The 23,639-nt window shown below is 33.4% G+C and overlaps 2 protein-coding genes across 2 annotated transcripts in view; one reads left to right on the top strand and one right to left on the bottom strand.

Annotated features, from left to right (window-relative positions):
- Positions 1–23,639, bottom strand: part of LOC129791705 (HIV Tat-specific factor 1 homolog) — a 58,485-nt gene that overhangs the window by 25,134 nt on the left and 9,712 nt on the right. The window contains exon 2 of the mRNA XM_055830007.1: positions 20,787–21,836. Within this exon, the coding sequence (XP_055685982.1) occupies positions 20,787–21,806 (1,020 nt within the window). The 5' untranslated portion in view covers positions 21,807–21,836. The remainder of the gene's footprint in view (positions 1–20,786; positions 21,837–23,639) is intronic.
- Positions 697–18,798, top strand: LOC129791708 (uncharacterized). Its single transcript, XM_055830008.1, has 6 exons — positions 697–1,056; positions 13,320–13,604; positions 14,450–14,677; positions 14,857–14,968; positions 15,146–15,202; positions 16,116–18,798. Exons 2-6 carry the CDS (start codon positions 13,565–13,567, stop codon positions 17,068–17,070), a joined length of 1,392 nt encoding a protein of 463 aa, XP_055685983.1. The 5' UTR covers positions 697–1,056; positions 13,320–13,564; the 3' UTR covers positions 17,071–18,798.

Consider the following 23,639-nt stretch of genomic DNA (forward strand, 5'->3'; position numbering starts at 1 on the left):
ATCTTTTTTGTCTCAAATTCACAAATTGAATAATTTTCTATGTCCCTCTATTGGGATTTTCAAATTTATTAGTTTTATTTAATTTACTCAACAATTTCATTAATTATAATTTAATTAATCATTCTCAGAGACTTTATAGAATACACATCTTCCAATGTATTGAACGTGTTCTTTTTCTTAGAATTAAGTATTTTTTTTTTTCAATTTAGATCTTTCACAACGCCATCTATTGTTGATTTTTATGTGGATGCTCAGGACGTCTTCCTTCTATTTCACAAATCCAACAGATTTTTTTTTAAAGAAAAAAATCAAAAAGTTTGAAAAACGCTAGAAGATAGAGGAAATTTTGCAAAAAAAAAATCAACCTTGAGAAATCTCTCAAAGCAGACTACCGGTAATATATTTCACTCATCACCCAGCAATTTTCATGTAAACATTACACATAATCCCCATTCATAAAAATCGCACACAATTTTCACATTCACGCAATATTTGCACCGCATTTGCCGGCAATCATCGCGAAACAATTTTATTGGCACTGATCCCACACACTGACAAAGTTTTTTCGCGCAAAGTAAAAAAACTATTTTAACTTTGGAGTCTCATCGCATAAACTAAAACCACCCCCTCATGGCGTTAAAGTAAGCATATGTATGGTAGGTTATATAGCGTTGTTTGCATTTGCAGTGTTGCTCGCCGAGAGAGCACCCAGCACCGCATTTGTGATGTTATAGCAATTTGAGCGCCAAGTTGCGAGAGATAAACCCAACATCTATACTACTGGCATTCAGTTTTGCCTGCCACTTGGTCCCAGTCACACATCAATTCATCCAACATTCAGTTGCGATTTGCTCCTCGACGGTGAAGCATCACTCGGCTGCGTTGCTCTAACACCATTCTTGTGTGCCGGAGAGTGAACCATTTTTTCCCTCCATCTCGTGTTTGGGACGTGAGAATTTAATAAAGTGCAAAGTGATTTTTTTTCACTCATTGAAAATTCCTCGTGAGTTCTTTTCCGCGGCTGAGAGTTCGTTCATTTTTTTTATTTTGTGGAATGTAAGGAAATAATCTTTGTGCATCTTAAAAAATTAAAAATCACCACCTCCCCCCCAGAAAAATCCATGGTGACCATGAAAGAAAAGAAAATTTGATCTCAAGTGAAAAGAAAGTTTCTCACCTGATTGTGGCAGAATTTCTTCTCAGTGCAAAATCTCCCATTGAACGACACAACATAATCCCCCCTAAAAACACACACACGGAGCATGAAAAAGAATCCTCCGTGGATGCAGGAAATTTTCTCTCAATGCTCGAGAAATAATTGATCACAGAGGAGATTGGTTTTTGGGAGAATTTCATTGCAAAATAGGAGTTCTGTGTGCAGCATTGCAAAATAGGTACCCCACACCTCAAGGCTATGTTGTTGAGCCTCGAAAGGATGGATAAAAAGTGAATCATGCAAAATAGATGCATCCAGCAGGGAGCTCCTTTGTAAATCATGAATTTTTTAACAAGTCATCTCAAGTGAACTTGTTGAGTTTTCTTTACACAGAAGCCCCTTCAGTTTCGATAAACTCTATATATGTAGGTACTAGGTGTGAATGATAAATTTCTGGCTAAAGACCTAAAGACGTTTGTTGCTGTTTTTTTTTGTAGTTTGAATTTGACGTTAATTTTTCTATCAGTTTGTTTTTTTTCTTGATAGTTTTATTAGTTTTTGACAGAAGATCGATTTATAGGGTATTTAAAAAAGCTCATTTTCGGTCAGATATTTGGTCAGTTATTTATGTATGTTGTAGGCCCTTAGGAAGGACTTATATAGTTCGAATCATTGAATTTTTTAATCAGTTAAAAAATAACTGAAAATAACTGAAAGTTTGCCTTATCTCAATAGAACCGATTTATGGGAACTCATAATTGTCCTCTCTCTTGATTAGACTTCCTTTTAAATATTAAGACAAACAGAAATCGTTACTCTAAGGCTTTTAAATCTTTTTCAATCCTAAATGATGCTAAAAATTTCAACGCTAGAGGGCCAACAAGCAAAACTGGCGTCATCTAGTGGCAAAAATAATCCTTATAAGAAATAAACCATTTCACTTATCCTTTAAACGCTATAAAATTAAGCAAACAAACCTAAAGCCGAAAACTTTCCAACACCCACTATTTTCTGCATTTTCAACCCACTTTTCGAACTTTTTCCTCAGATTTTTTTCAACGCTAGAGGGCCAACAAGCAGAAGTGGCGTCATCTAGTGGCAAAAATAATCCTTATAAGAATTAAATCATTTCACTTATCCTTTAAACTAGGAAAACAAACCTAAAGCCGAAAACTTTCCAACACCCACTATTTTCTGCATTTTCAACCTACTTTTCGAGGTTTTTCCCTCTCAGAGTTTTTTTTTCACCTCCCCATTTTTCCATCACTTTTCCACCCATTTCACCCACATTGGGAAAAAAAGCATTACCCCCGTGGGGGAAAATACTCTCGATTCTCTCTGTGTTCCAAATGAATTACCCTTTGGCATCTCTTCGTCCGCACCAAAAATAAACACAGAGAGAAGGAAAAAAAATACCATCAATGAATTATTCCCATTGTTATGGGGACATTTGGAATAAATTCTTCTTCTGCAAGCCATAGACCAAAAGCCCCTTTACGCAATTGACCAAGTTTATTTTTGTTGACAATTGTGAAAGTGTCTTCTTGTTCAATTTTTCACTCTCTCACTCCCCATTTTGCTTTATCTCCGCATTTTATTTGATTGTATTTATAGACACTTTTCTTTCAACTATCTCTCCACAAACCAATTTTATCATCTCCCGTGCATTAAATTCTAATTAACTCACACTTATATGTTTGCAAATTCGGCTAAATCATCGTGTGTGGAGCGAGACAATTTGAAAATCTCTCGGAAAAGATATCGTACCGAGTGCTTAAGAAATTATCGATGTGGGGACAAAATGTGTGAACGTTTTCTAGGTCAATAGCTCTAGTTGGATAAAATGCAGCGATTAGAAGAGAAAATTCGGTGAAATATTTAGAATTTTTCTTCGTGTTTGATGTGAAAAGGAATATTCTCAGCTTAGTTTATGTTGAGGAGCTTAAATTGTAGAAGCACCTCAACAAAAATTTAATACTCTCAGATTTCGTGTTCATATTTCATGAATGTTAAAGTTGCGGTGAAAATGCAGGCTGCATAAAATGCAAATCTCGCTAAATAGTGAAAAATTCTACGGGGATTCCCCTTTAAAAAAGAGTTCTAGAGTTTGCAAAATTAATTTGATTAAGAGGTGCTAAAATCTAATACGTTATAGGTTAGAATTTACTTCTTTTAAAGCTTAAATATAGTACTCTTCAGGCTCGAATTGAGTACTTTTTCTCTTCAATTTGAGCCTTTTTTTTAGGAAAATCCGAATAAATCTTTTCTGCTTGACTTTAATACTTTTTGGACTATAATTTAGTACTTTTAGGCTTGAATTAAGTACCTTTTTAAGCATTTTCTCCTCAATCTGATTCTCTTTTGGAAAATCCAAATAAGTCCGGCTTAAATTTAATTTTTTTTAACAGATAAACTCCCTTTGGATTTGATAGAATAAAATTTCCTATATGTGATAAGCCCTACTCTAACGTCTAATGGATATTTTTGGGGGAATTTTTCTTTAATCTTAAAACGATTATTTCGTCTTTATGTTAATTCTCATAGCTCTATCGTATGTTTCTTCGTACAAATCCACGATTTATTCCTCTCTGATTCGTCTGTATAAATAATACACTGCTAATCCGCATTAAATCCTCGAAATGATTCACATAATGTATAAAAAATTTGTGTTTCTTCCACTAGAGGCGCTCAAAACATTTTAAAATCATAAAATTTAATATTTCGTTAAAAAATTCAATTAAAATTGGCAAATTTATGTCAATATTATGTCACAAAACTGCAGCTAAATGCAAAATTGCAGTATTTGTACAAATAAATAAAAATAAAAATAAAACAAATAGTTATTTCCCTGGAACAGCAACTACTGCAATAAATATTTGCATTAAAACAACACGTTGGAGGTACTTAACCTCAATAAAACGATTAAAATCCACCCCATTCCGGTATAATAGCTACATATAATTTTTTTCCAAAATGTTCAAACATTATTTCATGAAAAAAATCATAAAATCACGATGATTTTCATTGACAAGATGAATTTACAATGTAAATCGAAATTTTCCACAATAGTCACGAGAAAAGCATGTTAAGTGGCGCGTGTGTGTGTGGTGAAAAGAAGGCAGCATGGTTACCTCATAGGCAATGTCTCACTATGCAAACTCAATATTTGCTGTTGATTTTCTAACAAAATACCGGCTTATCTTGATTAAATATAGCATAGTTGTTGAAATTTACGCGCTCATGTATTCATCTTAATTAAGGAATTATAAACTCTCCACCAACACACACGACAATCACCTGATAACAAGTCTATTTTGCAGGTGATACCAGAGAGTACAATTCCAAGAAATGCACAATGTTTGTTTCCATCAGCTAAAAGTCACGATTAAAATTTCATTGAGTATCACCCCTTTTGGCTAATCTCTCTGCAAATATAGTTTCAAGACTTTGTTGCAATTTGCCGTTTCAATTCAAAATGTTTATAAATTGTCTCTTCCTTGGGAGATTTATGGGATCGTCTCGCGGGAAATTAAGAGATTTACACATGATATGGTCAAAGGCACACAAGAGAGCCTTCATATGACAGATTTAGCATTAAGCGCCCAAAAAAAAACTTGACAAATGAGAAAACAAAGAAGTTTCGTGAATATTCCAAAGTATTTTCCAACAAATATTTAATCAACTAATCCTCGTGAGTGTTTTAGGAAAATTCGTCAGATAAACACTGAGACTAATACTCCTTATCATCATCTATTTATAACTCGAGGAGTGAAAAAAATTCTCTAGTACAGCTCGAAAAAACTCCCCAAAAGTGCCTCCAACAATTTTTCTATTTGATTAAGTGACAAGACTTACACAGGAAGGAACTCTTTTGTAGCACAGGGTAGTACATTTGTGGCCGACATTTTTTTTTTAAATTCTATTCGAAACTTTATTGGCTTTTTTTCTTTGTGATTCCAGTGGAAAATTGTGAATATTTTTAGCGATTCTTTATCCTTTTTTGATTCCCTACAAGACTGGATATGTCAAAAGTGTTTTCTCCGTTTTCTCAAATTATGTACATACTTGGCCCATGTTTTGTGCATAATGTCCTTTCTTATTTTTACTCAAAATAATATAAAGCATAAGCTTCAGTGTTTAAATTGAACGCTAAAACCCCATGATGCATATGCTTTATGAAAAAATAAAATGGAGAGTCAAAAAAAAACTGTTAGATCCTCAATTTTTCATTTAAATAAATTCGAGACATCACTGTTAATTTGAAAAATTGAGCATTTGATAAGAATTTTAAACTCTTTTCTTCTTTATCACCTCAACTAGGCCACCCTGTGTTTTCATCTAAATTGTAATCACATAAAAGAAAGTAAAAATGATTTGTTGTTCTTCTCCCGAGGACTTCTTTTTATCCAAAAGACAAACATTCGATTCTCCCCACAAAGTGCCTTAACCACCAAACCCCTCAGCCCACTCAGTCAATGAATGAATTGAGGAGCCATTGAGGGCTCTCTACCACTCCAACGGTTGATGAATGTTTGCTGTTAAACTTCAAGATGATGTTACACTTTAATTCTCAGTCCCACGAGAGGTAATTCAGCCTCTCTGGTTAGTTCATCAATTACACCACACAGCAGACTACCCCATGGGATGGTCGAAATGGACATTGAGGGGCTAAAGGAGATGCTCCACTTTCCCCCATCATATGTACAACTTCCTTTTCCCCATGAGATTTCAAGCTGTTACACAATCACAGGGAATTTCACGAACAAGTGCTCTCTACACCCATATTGCGATAAAATTATTCAAGGTCTAATTACAATCCAATGAAATCTGATATGATTTAGTGAACATTGGCCCCAAAAGAAAATTTTCTGCCATTTCTGCATGCGAAAATGGTCGTGTGAGCAGAAAAAAAGCAATAAAAAAATCCTTCATCGTGTGATATTTGGATAGAGCACAAAAAATGGCGAATCTTAGCATTAGAAGTTTTGTAAACAAATTCAAATGAGAAATTTCACACATTTTTTATCTCTTCTGTCTCAAGATAATCTTTAGGAGAGTTTTCGCACATTTTTTTCTTCAAGCTTGATGGAGAAACTCAACGAAATCAAAGAAGAAGAAAAAACTCCAAGCAATAACATTTGTGGGTTTTGTATGTTTGATGATGGCATTGAATGGCCATTAGATGTAGCGATTGATGCAGGCACATAATTGAAAAAAAAAAAATCTTTTTCATTCTCTGTCTACATATTTTTCAGATCTTTCAAAAAAAATCTTCTTTTTAGTTTTCGGGTTTGAAAATAACTTAAAAATACATTATGCTACATATGCTTCTGAAGCATATACTCATAAAGCATATACACATGAAGCGTATGAAGAGAATAAATGCAGCTAATGTAGAATATATTTTGTGTAATTTTCATATTTAAATTCTTGTTTTTAAAACAGCTAAGGAAAACTTCTTGCAGCATATGCGTATGAAGCATATTGCAAGCATAAATGCATCAAATATATAAAATAGAAAGTAAAAAAGAATATATTACTTTTTTTTTAATTTAAAAAAACTTTCATCGTGCATCTGTCGACGCATAATTATCTTAACATTTTAACTGTGGTTCCATGTAATACTATTCAAACTCAAATTATATATAGAGAACCAATTTAGAAAGTCACATATCCTACACTTCCTTCACCCTTTCCGTGAAATATCCTTCAGCGAAGTAAAGTTCAAATTAGAATTTTAATTAACTGATACGGCAATTAATCATCCCTCCTCACTGTCTTCTGTAAAATTCCCAATCCCAAGGAAACATTCGATCATCACGTAGAACTTTATACTCTGATGAGAGAGAGACATAGAAATAATTCCCAAATTATGAATAAATCCACGTCTCTGTGTAAAACTCTCACTTTCATCTTCGAGGGTGTTCTTCCGCGGAAAAAGGCAAAACTTTCTGAGAAATCTTTTTGTGCAAGCTAACATAAAAAAAACTGCCACAAGATGCGTACAGAGAGAGCAAAATTGTGACACATTTTGCTAATTGACATCATATGCGATGCCAGACATCAAGGTCACAGTATCTGAACCACATTTTCTATTCCCTCCCGGGGAACGTGCGCGCCCGCAAGACTTTTGCCTGAAAGAATCATTTTTATGATTCCAATTAGGAACACAAAACCCCAATAAAACAATCGTGTTGTCTAATTTTTGTTCTCTTGAATTTTTAATGTATCCTAATCATTGAATTTTATGGTGATTTCTTCCACGGAAGAGGTCAAATTGATTTATAGGCAGTTATGGTTTTCGCGAGACCTCAGCAGTTTATGCTACTTGATCCATAAAAAAAATTTAATTATGCAAAATTCCATCGATTATTGCAGAAAATTTTCCAATGTTGCGGAAGAGAACCCAAAGAGGAAAAATATTGTGCGTTCTAAAAAACATTGAAGAGCTCTCTGAGCCTAAAGGTTAATGGTGCTCTAAAAGTGCTAAGAATGAAAATGTTAAGGAATCTATTTGGAATTTGTCTAACAGACTGGATTTGAATTGAAAGGATCTTGTTTCGTGATTGATTCAGTTAGAACTGATAGAAATTTTGAAATTTTTCTAGATAAAGATTCTAGATTAGTTCAGTAAAGAATTTCAGGATCAGGTTGATTTTCTGGTTAAGTATTTATTTAAGAATCTGAATAATCTTTTGATTGATTAGTTAAGAATTTCATTGATTTTCTAACTGAGTCAGAACCTTCAGAAATTTGAAAAGTTTTCTAGTTATTTTCCCTAAAAGTTTTAAAAACTTAACCTAGGATGCCTAGGATTAAAAAAAAACAATTCGTTTTCTGAATAAAATTCTGAATTTGGTAGAGTTTAGTTATTTTCTAGATATCCTATAACACAAATAAAAACTAAGTAAGCCTACAAAGTATCTTCTAGGCTACCTAACCTACAAATTTTCAAAACTTCAACGACTTCTCCAACAGAAAAACCCTTTGTAGCTTCAACAATTAAATTGTCTGGAAAAATTTATGTAAATTAAAAGAGAAATAAAAAAATACTCATTGAAACGTCCACAATTCAAAAACTTCCAGTAAATCCCCTCAAATAGAATGTGGGAAACGAAAATATATCCCTTCAATGTGCCAGCTCTATATCGGGGCAGAATTTAAAATGGCTAAACGTGACTTTTTGACGAAAATCCCGCCATGTAGTGCCTCCACAATGAAATCAATGTGCCAAGCCCGAAAGGCAACAAATGAACCAAATGATGGCAATGCCGCAAATTTTCGCACACACATCGCCCCATAAGTGTCTCGCCTCCCTCTCCTTGCCTTTTCGCCTTTCCCAACCGCACAGGCTCCCCAAGTCAATAAATAAACAAATTAATGGGAAAATTCTGAAGCTCCACTTTTGTACATCCCGCATACGAAAACATCGTCGACGCATAAATTATGCTAAAATTCGGTTTACTCTCTCGATATATTCAATTATATTGAAGAGGGCATTTATTAGAAATAAAATACGTTTATTTTATTCTAAAATATAACTCAAGTATATAGCACAATGTATGTATGTACTACCCCTTTTCTGCCACACGCAAAATTTTGCTCTTTTACGCACATAAATTACATTCTGAACGTAAAATTTAAATACCTTCAACTTTGATAATTATACTGGATGTGAGAAATCTCAGGGAAGAATTTTACCAACATATTCTTTGAGTGAGTTTCTGACTTTTGAGATTTTATGAGGATTTTCTCGAGAGGAGATTTATAGTACAGGTTTATATTTTACAGCAAATTCATATTGTTGCGTATTCACGTGAATTTGATTGAGGTTTGAAATTGTTTTATTGCGGTGTTTTGTTTGTTAAAAAAAAAAGAAAAATTAAAAAGAACGTCAGAAGATGAAGAAAACTTTAAGGTAGTCAAGAAGGTTTCTTAAGTATCTAAGAATTCTAAAAGTTTAGCTAATGTAGCTGTAGGTTAAAAATTATTGATGAAAACGTCGGAAGAACTACATTAACGATTCTAGGTCAAAAGAAACAATTTCCAAGCTGAATATTACTTTAAAATAAAACTATCACGAAGAAAGATTTTCAAATGATTTAAAAAAAACTTTTAAAGTTAGAAATAGAAAAAGAACGTTAAACATTAAAAAGGAGCTTAAAACATTAGAAATGGTCGTTAAACATTCAAAAATTAACATCAAACATTTAATGATTGTTAAGCATATGAAAAGGAACGTTAAACGTTCAAATAAATGTCAAAAAACAAATAAACGTCATTCATTCAAACAGAAACGTAAAACGTAAACCAAGAAACTTTTTTCTTAAATTTAAACATAAAAAACGCTAAATTGATAATCAACAAAGGGTGTTTATCCCTTTAAGGTTTTTTGGGTCATACGCTAACCCAAACGTGAAACATTTTATTTTTTCAATTATTTATGAATGTTATTGTTTTTCCCATGTTACAAATACATTAAATTCACGCATAAGGGGTCAAAGAAGACGTTCTGAGTGAGAAAAGTCCTCTAAAAAAATTCATAGAATAAAAATCGCGATAAAAGAGCGCATGTTTCAATGTTTTTATGTTTCACGTTGAACGTTAAAGGGTTATCTGGCTAATATTTTGGTTTTTTAAGCCAATCACCCGAATATTTCTGAAGATCTGAATATACTTATGATTTCACATGAACATTTTTTGCTAAAAACCGAGAAACTCAAAACCGAAAAAATATCCAAAAACGTATTTAGGACTTTTTAGTTCGAGTTTAGGTTTTTTTTTGGAGTACAATTTACTACTTTTTAGCATTAATTTTCTTCTTTTCGGTGTGGATTTAGTCCTTTTTTTAAGCTTTAAAGTTTTTTTAAGTTTTATTTTTCAATCTGCACAGTTTTGGGACTAAAAACCAAATATTTATCAGTTGGAATTTAGTCTTTTTTGGAGTTAAATTTTATTGCTTTTTAGCATTAATTTACTACTTTTCGGTTTAATTTAAGTGTTTTTATGCTTGAATTTAACATTTTTAGGCTTAGACTTGTATTTGAATTTACTTGGAAAATCGTCCGAATATTAGCAAATAATCCGAATATTTCCGAAGATCCGAATAATTTCGTCCAGATGAAACCCCTTGATAAACAGCTTTTCCAAAGATTTTTAATCACATTTTTTTGCATTTCACGCAAAGACGCCCCATAATCGTCCGGTGTGGAATTAAATGAATAAATGAATTTTTTGACTTTGCGATGACTTCTTCATTGAGTCACTCCTTCCTCGTGGACGCCCATCATGCGTTGTGTGTGAATGAAAACAGTGAGAATAGCGCATAAATTACATTTAAATATTTATGTCAAATTTATGTAAATGAATTATCAGACGGCATCTGCATATGTATATTATTTTCTCATATATAAATTAGCACAATATTCTGCTTGCGGCCCAAAAGATTGACCGCCTAGCAATTGCCAAAATAAATGCTAATGTTACTTTTTTCTCTCTCTGTCTCTCTTGCTCATTTTGATGGAAGATTCTTTGAAATTTTTGCCTCAATTGATGGCTCTTAAATCAAAGAATTTTTGCACTATGAGATGCTGTCAGAGATCATGTTGTTTGGCAGGAAATTTATGTCATGACATGACATAAAAAAATCGATTGTTTAACGTTTATTGCTCTAACCCCATGTCGTTTATGGATTTAATAGATACGATACCAAATTGCTATATATGTGATCGCATAGACCGCAATCATCGTCGCGTCTACTTCTTGGCCTTTCGCGCAATGTGAAGCCACATAAATTGTTATGCTAGTGCGGTGAAAAAAAAAATTGAAATAATTATAACATTGACTACTGCTCAATTTACCATATCAAATTGATTTACAAAAGTCATATTTATCCCCTAGAAGATTAATGTTTTCAATGTAAATAATTGTGGAGATTCCACATTATATGCCCATTTTCAGCATAAATGGCATAAATACGAAAAATAAATCGTTCGAACAAATCCCACAGATTCCTCACATTGCTGTCTAAATGATTTATTTTATGGCTATTTAATTAGTTCAATTGGTCATGTTATTGTCTTCATGTTCATACCCCCAAGTTAATTGTATTTGGAGAGAGTTTTTAATGAAATTAGTGGTGGATGTCCGTCCCAAAAGAGCCTCAATCTGTTTCCCATAAATTCAATTTTAAAACAAATCCCGCTCTCCCGGAAAAGGAAGCTCACCATTCAATAAATAATTCCCCACACATTACCCAAAAATAATTCCCAACTTTTTGCACAAATTCACCCGAAAGAAAATTATTAGCGAATGTTTTATTTATATTAAAATGCCACACCGTATTGCATTTCGCTGCTACACCAGAAAATTGATCAGGTTTCCAAAAGAGGAGACACACCGCGAATTTTTTTTGGGCATAAACATCACGATCACGTTGTGACCCAATCTGACCACCAAAATGTTCTTTTTTCCCTCTGCGCGCCATTATTTAGGGCTTTCTCTTCTTATCGCATGCTCTGAATGTTTTTTTTTTGGAATGTTCTTTAGTAACGACAAAATGTCGTGAAATGAGGAGCACGTAAAAAATTAAGAAATAAAAATTGGAGGTTTGGTTGTTAAAAAATAAAATGAGGATCGTTATTGAAAATAGAGGGGACTTGCATCACGTTCGAGTAGACAATGTATACAGATGCTTAAATTGCAACCTTGTATTGTTATATTGTCAAAAAATACTTTTATAAAAAACCGTGAAAAGTTCAATATCTTTAAATATTGCGCTAAAAAGAACCATTACTCAGTTCATACAGTTGGTTATTTAAGAGCGTACCTCCTTTGAAAAACAAGGAATATGCAGTAAATTAAATAAAAGAAACAAGAACCAATAGAGTGACGTCATAGATTAAAGTTTTGACAAACTTTTGCAACCTTTTCCAACTGATTGAATGTTTTTTTTTATTATTTCTAATTCTTTTCTGCGTTTATAAAACTATTTGATTTTTCTTCTGAAATATTGGAAATAGATTAAAAATGATTTGGCCTTTGTTTAAAAGCATTTGACATTACTGTTCAAATGTTCATTGTTAATTTCTAACGTTTGACGTTTCGTTTTAACCGTTAAGATTATTTTTTATAGTTTGACAAATCTTTTCTTTGACGTTTATTGTCTAACACTTGACATTCATTAAACATGTGATATTTTAAAACGTTTAACATTTCCTAACATTTATTTTTTAACTTTTGACAGTACTTTACGAACGCTCTATTATTTTTTATCGTTTGTTGATTTGACGTTTCTTTTCTTAGCCTTTGATGTTTCTTTAAGTTTGACATTTTCTTCTACCTTTAGTGATTTTTTTTTAATTTGATGATACTTTTCAAAGTTTGGCAATTCTTTTTATTATCTTTTGATAAAATTTTACCAGTTTTGCAGTTCTTCTCTTAACCTTTGACGTTTCTTTCTAACGTTAATCATTTCTCTTACAACGTTCAATTTTAAATCTTAACGGTTTATGATTCTTTTTTAGATTGACGTTTCTTTTCTTAACCTTCAACGTTTTTTCTAAAGTTTCGAAATTCTTTTTATCATTTTTTTATGTATTTTTTTAGAATGAAAATAATTTATTTTGACCCTTAAAAAAGTCTGAACGTATTACAATTGCTTCTTTGATTGAACGGATTTTCCCGTACAGAAACGAATAAGCACCTTTCAAAAGAAAAATTCACCACATTTGCAAACAAACTGTAAGAAAAGAATTGAAAAAGAGAAAAATTTCCCTGCTTTATTGTCGTCATTTTCAATTTATAAGACTTTCAGCTCTTTATGGAATCTTATCGGCGGTGTTCTCGTTATGAATTGGCTACCTTTATAAAGGTGTTGTGTCACATAAATGTGCAAGAAAGCAAACACCCCGGGAGTTGCATTGAAAATTTCTCACCAATACCCACCACATTTTCCTTTATAGAATGCAAATAATTCACTTGAGAGAGAATCTAGCACAGAAATACAATGCAAAAAAAAAGAATTTATGTTAAAGTTCTCAGTGTCACCTTCCCCATAAAAAATGATCAACAATAGAACTTTATATTTCTATGGCACTATTCTTCCCTCCTGATCTCACCGCGAGTGATGCAATATATGCGGACTTTTATGTACATTTTCCAGATAAATGGTGTTAATTCATTGGCTGCAGAGGAGTTCCACCTAAATTGGGATGTGAGCTTTGTAAGAAAAAAATGACCGAAAGACTGTGATTCTCTCCCCCCTCTTTGTGGACGCAAAAGTGTCTGGAGTTGACGCTGTGAAGGACATAGTCATTTGCATATAGGAAAGCATTTTAAAACAACAAAAAAACTATCGGAAGAAGCACTTTAGTTATTTAGGAATCAAAAAGAAAAAAAACTCACAAAATGGAAGTCTCCAAAAGCTTCGTTATCGTAACACTTCTCGGTAAGTTTTTTTTATAAAATTCTTCTTTAAGAACATTTTATTCTAATACAGTTTGGTGGAAAAATTTGACGCAAATTTTAATAAAAATAATTTTAATAATTTTAAAGGAAACTTGATGAAATATGTTGCATTTTCATTTGAAATCTGTTTAGGAAAATTGAAATGAAAAAATGAAATTGTTGAGGAAAATATCAGGATATCTTTACGGGAGAATCACAATCAATTAATTTTTTAAGCGATTTTTAGCAGAATTATTTCTCAAATTTTTCTCTCAGAAAAATTCCCTTCAGACCGTTTTACGTGGAAATAATTTCCTCAGCGTATTTTCTGAAATCTTATAATCTCTAAAATCTTCTAGCTCCATATTGGAGTGTGAAGTAACCCTTAATTAACAGATTTAGCTGAAAATATCTCTATTCTTAAATAAAAGAAATAAAATCCATAAATAAAAAAAACTTTTCATGCAAAATGGAATGCTCATCAGGATTCGATCCGAAGGCAATTATATTGTCATTCTCACAACTTCCCATTTAAGCTAATAATTTTGCATAACACTGTATACCAAATTTTCATATTATTTCGTTCTCATAATCCCACCAAAGTCTCTACAAAAGAGAGATTAAACTTCGAGCTTGATTTATTTCTTCCAAACTATCTTCCTCAACCCGTGTAGAATGTAGTCCATTTTTATAGTTATGCGCCTCCCCTTTAATCCATACCGCACCATGTTAATCCCAAATTGAAAAAGTATGTTTTTATGCCCATGCAAATTTTTCACCATTTATGGAAATAAAACATTGAATAATTTTGTTGTTGCTTCTCTCTCTCTCTTTCATTTTTTTTAGCAATTCTCATAAGTTGTGGGCAAGTAAGTGGACGTCGGACTAAACGAATGTACGCCATGTGCCCGCCAAAATTTGTCCGACTCGGCAATGAATGCTACTACATTTCAAGCGAGAAGGCAAGCTGGCTTGATGCTCACTTTGAGTGCAAAGACCGCAACAGTAAACTTGCAGAGCCATTCAAATTCGAAGATATCCGTCTACGGAAATATCTCATGCGCACTGAGTCAGGTATTTAAATTAACTTGCTTATCTCTATTAAGCAAATATCTATGCACAAACTCATCCCTCTTTTAGTAAATAGGATTAAAATCATCCAGTAGTAGTAGGATTAGAAGGCAATTGCACCCAATATTTTGCAGACATGTTAATAAATTTCAATTAAAATGAAAATTTCCCCTTTTTTGCAGAGAGAACCCCAAAATGGATTGGAGGAATTTACAATTGGGAACGCAAAACCTGGCAATGGGGCTACAATGGACGTGGTATGAAGTACCAGGCGTTCAGTCAAATGAAACCAAGGTAATTGCAATTATTAACTAATTTTATGCTAAAAAGCTTGACAACAATTTTGTAAAGAAAACGAGCTCATTTTTTCTTGTTATCTCATGATTAAAAATTAATAATATAAGAAATTGCTACTCCAATCACTTTACATGTCTCTTTTTTCTCTCCCTCTCTTCCCTCCCCTCCTCGTAGCGCCGACGAAGATATGAAATTTCACTGTTCCATGATGAATCCCACCTTGAAATTCAGGTAATTACAATTTATAAATTCTTATTGCACTCTTAAGTCGTCTTTTATTTTTACCATCTTTGCTACCTCCATCACGCTTTTAATAATTCGCTAAATGAAGCGTATGCCTCCCAACATAATGATTTACATGCTGCCCAGGAGAAGCACAATTTAATTAACTTTCATGGTGAAATGCGACTAAATTGCTTTATTTTTTGTTGGACACCATTAATTTGACATGTTGGTGGTAGAGGCGCATCAATCGCCTTAATTGGTGCCACTTGCTAAATTCAGTTTTTGATATTTTGAAAAATATTCAACGAATTTTTGTCAATCTTGTTGATACTTTTAGAGAATTTGAGAGCAAACAAATTTTCACAAAAACCCCATCATTTGTCTTGAAATTTTTCAGAAAAAAAAAGATTTTTTCTTGTGTGTAAAAAGTGAGGTTAGAATTGTCAAGAAGAATAATCAAAACAACATTAATTGAAATTTCCAGCATTTCCACCAACAAACCATTACAATGTAGCCCCATTTAAGCCTCTTTTGAACTAAATCACAACGTTCAATGACTCATACTGTGTGTCTCTCCCATGCAGCATTAGTCCGCAATATATCCTCCTTCGTAGACTGTATTTGGTTAATTAATTAAAATAGCTAAACAATATTCTTTTATGCAAATACTTCCAAGTAAATTGCACTGAAATTCTAGCAACATTATATCATCTCTTTCATAACACACCGCGTGGTTGTATAAATTTTCTTTATCTTTATGACTTCTCTGTGTGCGATAAGAATGTGCAATCTCCAGCGAGAGAAATTTGCTAATATTCTCCGTGAAACATTCTTCATGCAATAAACGGCTGAAAAAAAAATTACAATAGCCCCGCATTTCTTTGTTAACCATCGTGTTATCTTCCTGTTTTCTGTAAAGGTGGTCTGCGAAACCATGCGTAGAACAACATAATTTCATCTGTCAACACCGAATGCCCTTTGTGAGTGAGCGAAATCGTCAGCGTGTGTATGCAAAGTGGAACGAAACATTCCCCAATGAATTGGCAAATGAAATTGAAGTTCTCGTTACAACGAATCCCCACAACCACACAACTGATGGTCGTCGTAGATCAATCAGTCGTCGTGGCTATCACGTTAACAGCGTTCCAATGGACAACTTGAATCCTGAAAGTGTTTCCGGATCACGGCACGTACAGCGACCTAATCGTCAGGGGAGAACTGATCATGCAAGGAATCAACACCGTAGAAGGCCAGAAATTGTTGATATTGGCCGTCCGATTGTTTCATACGCTCCAGATCCGGTTGTTGAGATTCGTTTAGACAACAGAAGACCCTCCCACTGGAGGCAGAGGCAGAGGGTTGAACGACCCTACCCACAGCGCCATCATCAGAGGCATCCAACAACGACAACATCAACAACAACAACGACAACACCGACACCCTCAATGCTGGACTACAGGATAGTTACCCTGCCTGAAGCACTCAATCCTTATGAGAATCCTCCACAGCAGCCACATCATCGCCACGAAACCTACCATCAACCAACAACAACAACAGCCCCAACAACGACAACCGATCGATCAAATGACATCGAAGAAGAACCACCAAATCATCATCACAGAGAACACCACCACAGTCACCACAGAATACGAGAGAAGGAATACGAAACGTACGATGCCCCAACAACCCCAGCTACGACAACAACAACCGAAGAACAAGTCACAGCACGAAAACTCTCTGAAGCAGAGAAGAAACTACGACGCGATGAATTGCGCCAACGTCTGAGTCGCTTATCGCCAGAAAAGCAACGTCAGTACATTCTCATGCGCAAGAAGAAGCTCGAACGGGAGAAATTGAGGAATGAGACGGCATAAAGGTGCATATCATCGAATGTTGATTGTACGTACAATACCCCCATTGAACTCTCACAACAATGACACTACCAATTAAAAGAGAAAAAGAAACTTTTTCAATGGCATTTTCGCACAAATGTTGTTCCAAGATTTATTTGGAAAATAATCAGCCTCTCATTTTAACAAAGAAAAAATTGTTTTGGAGGTTTTTTTTTTAAATTTTATCTGTAAGTATACGTTAATGAATTGAGCTTGTTGATTTTCAAAATTTGAGGAGGAAAAGTGGAAAAATTGTCCTATTAGGAAAAGAAAAAAATTGACATTTTAGGAAGAAAATTTCGAATTTGAATTAATTTTAAATCTTGAGGAAACGTCAAAAATGGCATGTGAGTAAACGTCAAAAATGGCATTTGAGTAAAAGTCAAAAATTTGGCGTTTCAATCAACGTCAAAAAATTGACATTTAAGTAAACGTCAAAAATTGATATTTCAGTAAAAGTCAGAAATTTGACATTTTAGGAAGCATCAAAAATGATATTTCAGAAAAAAATTTAAATTAGAGTTGATTTTATTTGAGGAAACATTAGGATACAGACCTTTTAGGACGCGTAAAAAATTTATATTTCAGAAAAAAAATGTTTCAGGAAACGTCTGAGAATTGACATATTATGAGGAAACAGAAAATTGACAGAAGATTGACATTTAAAAATTGACAGATGATTGACATTGGAAATTTGACATAAAATTAACATTTTGGTAAACGTTAAAAAATCAATTATTCAGACATTCTAAAGCTGTTTTCAAGTGAATACAAATCGCAAACTATTATTTGAGAATACTTTGCGTGATGAAAAATTGAAAGAACTAGCAAACGTCAGAGAAATGTCAAATGTAGTTTCCACAATATATTTGTCTTCTAGAAATCACGAGGCTGTCTTTAAGTAAATGTTCAAAAGTTGAGAAATTTGAATAAAAAACAGAAAATTAAAATAGAATTTCCAAACATTTGACAGATTAATATAAAAAGAATTAAAGAATAATATTCTTCATTGAAAAAATCATCATCTTGGAGCACCCTGTAGACACAAAAAAATGAAGGAAAAAATTGTCTTTAAGTTTGGAAGAGAAAAAGAAAAAGAAGTCCACAAACTGTTGTGCCATCATCTTAGCTTGTATTTAATAATTTAAAATTATCTCTTATTTACTTTGCGGAAAATTTAAAGAAACTTGGGTCAAATCGATCATTTTTATAAGCAAACTCTGTGGGAGTAAACTATTAATTTTGAGAAGAGAAATTAATGATAAATATAGCTTTTTTATACTTTTGAGAAGTTAATTTTTTTTGTCAAATAATTTATGTATATTTGTTGCTTAGGAGTTATTTTCTTATGTTGTGAATATGATTCCTATATTACCAATGTAATTTCTCTATAATGATACATTTTATTAGATTACATAGAATGTTATATTATACACATTAGAAATGCTTAGTGAGAGCAGAAATAATTTTATATAAGAAATAAAAAATAACCTCCACGCTGAGAAGGGCAAAAAGATGCAAAATTTGAAAATTTATTAAAAAAAAAGAAGAGAATTTTGCATATTAAAAAATTACCATCGCAGTATAATCATAAATAATTAATTCTGTGTAGATTTATCAAATATAATTCAAATTAAATATTCATTGTGAAATGTGAGAATTTAACGACGCATTTATTTCATTAATAAAGTGTCGTAGGAACACCCCGCATTGGAATTTTATTATTATTATTGTGAAAAATTGACTTAATTTCCATTCTGCGCAACGCATTCAAGATGCAACCTACAGATGAACTTCAATTAATTATCGCTGCAAAAAGCTGTTTGCCGACAATTTTTTTTTGAAAGAAACTTCTTTAAAAAAAATTCTCATAGAATTAAGAAAACAAAAAACAAATAAAAATTAAATAAAACATTTTTCCAGCAATATGTTCACCATTTGAAGGCCCCCTGTATCCAACCAACGCTCCAACTAATCGTCTTGTTTTGACTCATCTTAACTTAATAAAGAAAAATCGACTCATTGGAAAATTGATTTTTCGCAGCAAAATTAAATTTGCATTCCGTTGAATGAGTGATGAGAGATTAAATTAACCCCTTCATAGCTTCAGAGCTGCCTGACCAAATACAAGATTGCCTCGGGCATTGAGAAACTTTCGAAAGCCCCTCTGGGGGATGGGAAGGTAAGTGGAGACAAGTTATTAAATCAATATCGTATTAAATGAGAATATTTGTGGACAAAGAGGCGCCCTAATCGGTGTTCGTTAAAGGCACACATATTTGAATATTTAATGACACAAATCGTAAGAAAATGAATCAAAGGATAAGTTTTGGGTAAGAGCTATTTGATTACGGATCAAACATACGTAGAAAGTGTCTTATATGAAATAAATGATCGATTTTCATACTGGTGGTCATTGGAATAGAGCCTCACGTTGTATATAAAGTTAAAATGAAGAATTTTTATTTTTGACATCATAAAATTATTCTTTGAAAGCTCTCAAAGTATTCTACTTACAAGAATATTTAACTTTATTTTAAAATTTCTTTACAGTTTTCATTTTGTGCGAAACTTTTTGTAAGAAAAAAATCAGCGACCAAGAAATCCTTGAGTTTTTAAGAATTTTTTTTATAATTTCAAGAATTTCTTGGTCGTTGAATACGACCCAATGTTTCCTTCACGTCTGACGTTTATTAACAAACGTTTGACGTTCCTTTCCTAACATTTGACGATCATTTTACGTCTGAATTTGATCTTTTTTTTTAACAACGCCGTTTGATGTTTTTTAACGTCTGAAATTTCTTTTCAAACGTTTGACGTAAATTTTTAACAATCGACGTATTCTTTTCAAACAATACTTTTCAATATTTGTTTCAAATATTTGAAAATTCAATTTATAATTTTTTTAAAAGTAATTTTCACCAAGAAATGAATTAGTTTTGACAAAAAGGATGAGAAATGTGATAAAGGGCTATAAAAAGTAATTTTGGTATTCAGGGTAAAAGTTTTTATCGATTTTTTTCTTTTATGATAAAAGTTAGTTTTGTAGGTCCTTCTATGAGCATCTTAAGCTATTTTATGGTGTTTCATGATGTGAAAAATTATTAATCTGACAGATATTGATCTTATAGTAAAATTATGAAGGCAAAATTGTGTTTTTGTTTATTTTTTTCTGATTATTAACCTCATAATTTATTTATTAAAAAAAAAACAATTAATTAATATAAAAAACAATTCTGCCCAACATGCATTCCGATAAATTCTTCACAATTTCCTGGAATAATTTGTAACGACCATTTCAAAGGTTTCACCAATATATTGATAAAAAAAAATTTAAAAAAATGTTATTATAAAAAATTAGTATTCTCCGTAAAATATTTTTTATATGATTACGATAAAAGTTCATAAAATAAAAGTAAAAGATTTTTTACGCTGAATTTTATATTTTCCATCTCTCCAAAAGGCTTCATTTCAATGACCATCACTATAAAATTGAATGATAAATTTATTATTAAGCCCTTGAAGGAAAAATTATGCATTTCTATTCAATTCTACCAGGAACGTGATCCCATAATTCCCTGTGGGTACTGTTGGAGGTTATGTATGTGTGTTGTGTACTGTGTAGGGCCCACAGGGACAAAATGTTTATGCGAGAAACGTGCCGAATATTGGCAAAGTATGATAAAATGGGTACTCACCTTGATGTAGTCACAGAGCCCATCACCCTTGAGTTGCCCATCTGCTTCGGCGTAGAGCTTCACTTTGAGCTTCTGCGTCTGGATGTCCCGCATAATCATACCGCACTTGGACATCACACCCACAAACTCCTCCTCCGTGATGTCCTCCGGCAGATTCGACACATAAACCTTGGTGTTGTGCTCTGGTGGTAAATCAAACCACTTTGGTGGTTGTTGCGGTGCCTTTCTCTTAATCCCCGCCTTTGGGTCACCCGTCTCCTCTGCCACAGGGGCTGATGGTGCTGCCGCAGGAGCTGGTGGTGGGGGTGGGTCCACAGCAGCCCCTTTCGGCTCATCGGCAGTATTTGCCACAAATCCATAATTCATCTGGTAGTGCGCCATAAAATCCTCATCGATTGCCGGGAACCAGGCACTCTTTTCCGCATCCCAGGCATATCGCACCCCATCCTTATCCACATACGACTTCCCCGCGGCACTCACACCCTCCTTCGGCACCCACTCACCCCGTTCACTCGACCACGTGTAGTATTCATTCTCGAGCTTCTCCTCCTTGAGCACCCACTCCCCCTTCTCCGTGCACCACCGATAGTGCTCCGTCTCGTAGGGATTCCCCGGCTGGGTCGATGCCTCCTCCTCATGTTGCTGCAGCACCCACTCATTTGCCCCCTCGTCCCAGCGATATTTCAACTTTGTGCTGGGATCCACGTAAATTGCTGCCCCACTTTCATCCCTCACAACGTGCTTGGCGTACTCCTCATTCATTGTCTTCTTCGCACCCAAATCCGCCGATTCACTCAATACACCCCCTCCCTCCGCGCTCAATGACTCGCCCTTTTGTCCCACAAACTCCTCGCAACTACCACCAAGTTGTGCTGAGCCAGCACCCTCATTTGCCTCCACTTTACTTTCCTCTCGCACCGAAAGCGCCTCCTCCGGCGACACCACAATCTCCCTCCCAGGAGATTCCGCAGCAGCACCAGCCTCAACAGCACCCTCATCAACCACCCTTAGGTCGGACATTTCACTTGACGAGGGACACACACTAATATTCTGAAAGTTGAGGTATGAAAATAGCCAAAATTACCACACTACCTTCCCCCAATGTTTCCATATTAATTACGTTCAAAGCCAACACGCTTTTGAATCATTGACCACATCATTTCCACCACTTTCCACTCATTTCCCCCAGGGGGTCACACGACTGTGTACTTTGGGAGAGAGTTCATTTGATTTTTTCATCAAATGGAGTGTTGCAAATTGATTTGAGTTGGGTGCAAAAGGATTAAATTAAAGAGACCAATTAATCAAACATGACCCAAATGTAGAACATTAATTTACACAAAGTAATTTATGCTCCTCCTTGTGCTGCAATACATCGAAGAATCGAAAGTTTTACATAATGAAAACGTGTTTTGAGGCAAAGGAAACTTATTAATTGAAAATTAGGAATTGCAGGTAAAAGTTTAACATAAAAGGAGCATACATAGCTAGAAATAAAGTCAAAGGAGTAGTTTTTCTTAAGGAATTTTCCTTTATTTAAAAGGACTCTAAAAATGGAATAATAAAACAGATTTAAGAGTTTGAAGCTTCTAAAAATTGGTGTTAAGTTTAACTTTTCGAAAATTTAAATATTTTTTTCTAATGTTTAACGTTTCTTTTCGGATTTTTGATACATTTTTTTTAAATTTTTTAACATTAGATATTTCGTATTTTAAAAATATTTCTTTGAGTTTCTCTTTTCTAAAACATTTGAGATTCTTTTTTTTCGTAAAATTCTATCATTTCTTCTGAAACGTTGACATTTGGTGATCAAAAGAAGATTCTCCTGACCAAAAGCAGAATTTTCTGATCAAAAGCTTTGATCCTAAACCATTTATCATTTACGCAAAACCATTTAACCAAGAATCAAATTTACATACTTAGAATTAAAATATATTTGGTTATTTTGAATCTTAATAGATTTTCTTTTAAATCAAAATCGATATCCTTAAAATCTTTGAAGGTTCTTTCTAACCGTAAAATGTTCTAGATAATCAGAACTTTTCTATAACGTTTATCGAACGAAAGAAAACAATTAATACTTGGAGGATCGAGGTTTCTAACCTCAAGATTGACCATAATTTTCTCTCCTAAAAAAAATAAAATTTCCAAATTTTCCTTTGACGATCTTGAAGTAAAGAACCCTCCCTATACACCGATGTAAAATTTATTGCGAAATGTTAAATAAATTTTAATTTTTTTGGTGATTGAAAAAAGTCGAATTGGCCACTTTGGCCAGCAAAGTCCTCCAAGGATTAAATGAAAACTTCTTAACGCTCATTAACCCTTTCAAGACAGTTGGATCATGACATATTTTTTCTAAGCTTTTCTTTCAAAATTTTTTAACATTAGATTGACTTCTCAAGAAGATCTGTAAAATTAAAATTATCAATGAAAATCAAAACGTCGCTGAATTTCTTCTCAATTCAATTTATCAGTAAAGTAATTTTTTATACCTACTAAAATTCCTCATATTTCAATTTAGTAATTTGAGAACTTTTTCAAAATTGAAATTATATAGCTATCTAGTTAGAATTTAATTTGCCCCAAATACTGGATAATTTGACTGGATATTTCCAAGAATGCAAACAATCCACTTGATGGAGGGTGGTTAGGGGAGGTTCGGGGGAGTGGTGAAATTATGAAAATCCCAAATAGTTATTTCAATTAAAACTTCAACACTAGTCACGGTAATTAGAATTAACTTTTGCGGGTAGATTTGTGAAAATTTCACACAAATTCCCCCCGAATATCTCCTCATGCGGATAATAGAAATGTTCAGTGGTTGTAATTTGCCACCCTCATCCCCCTGTT

This window comes from Lutzomyia longipalpis, chromosome 3, assembly GCF_024334085.1.
Source record: "Lutzomyia longipalpis isolate SR_M1_2022 chromosome 3, ASM2433408v1".
Lineage (NCBI taxonomy): Eukaryota > Metazoa > Arthropoda > Insecta > Diptera > Psychodidae > Lutzomyia > Lutzomyia longipalpis.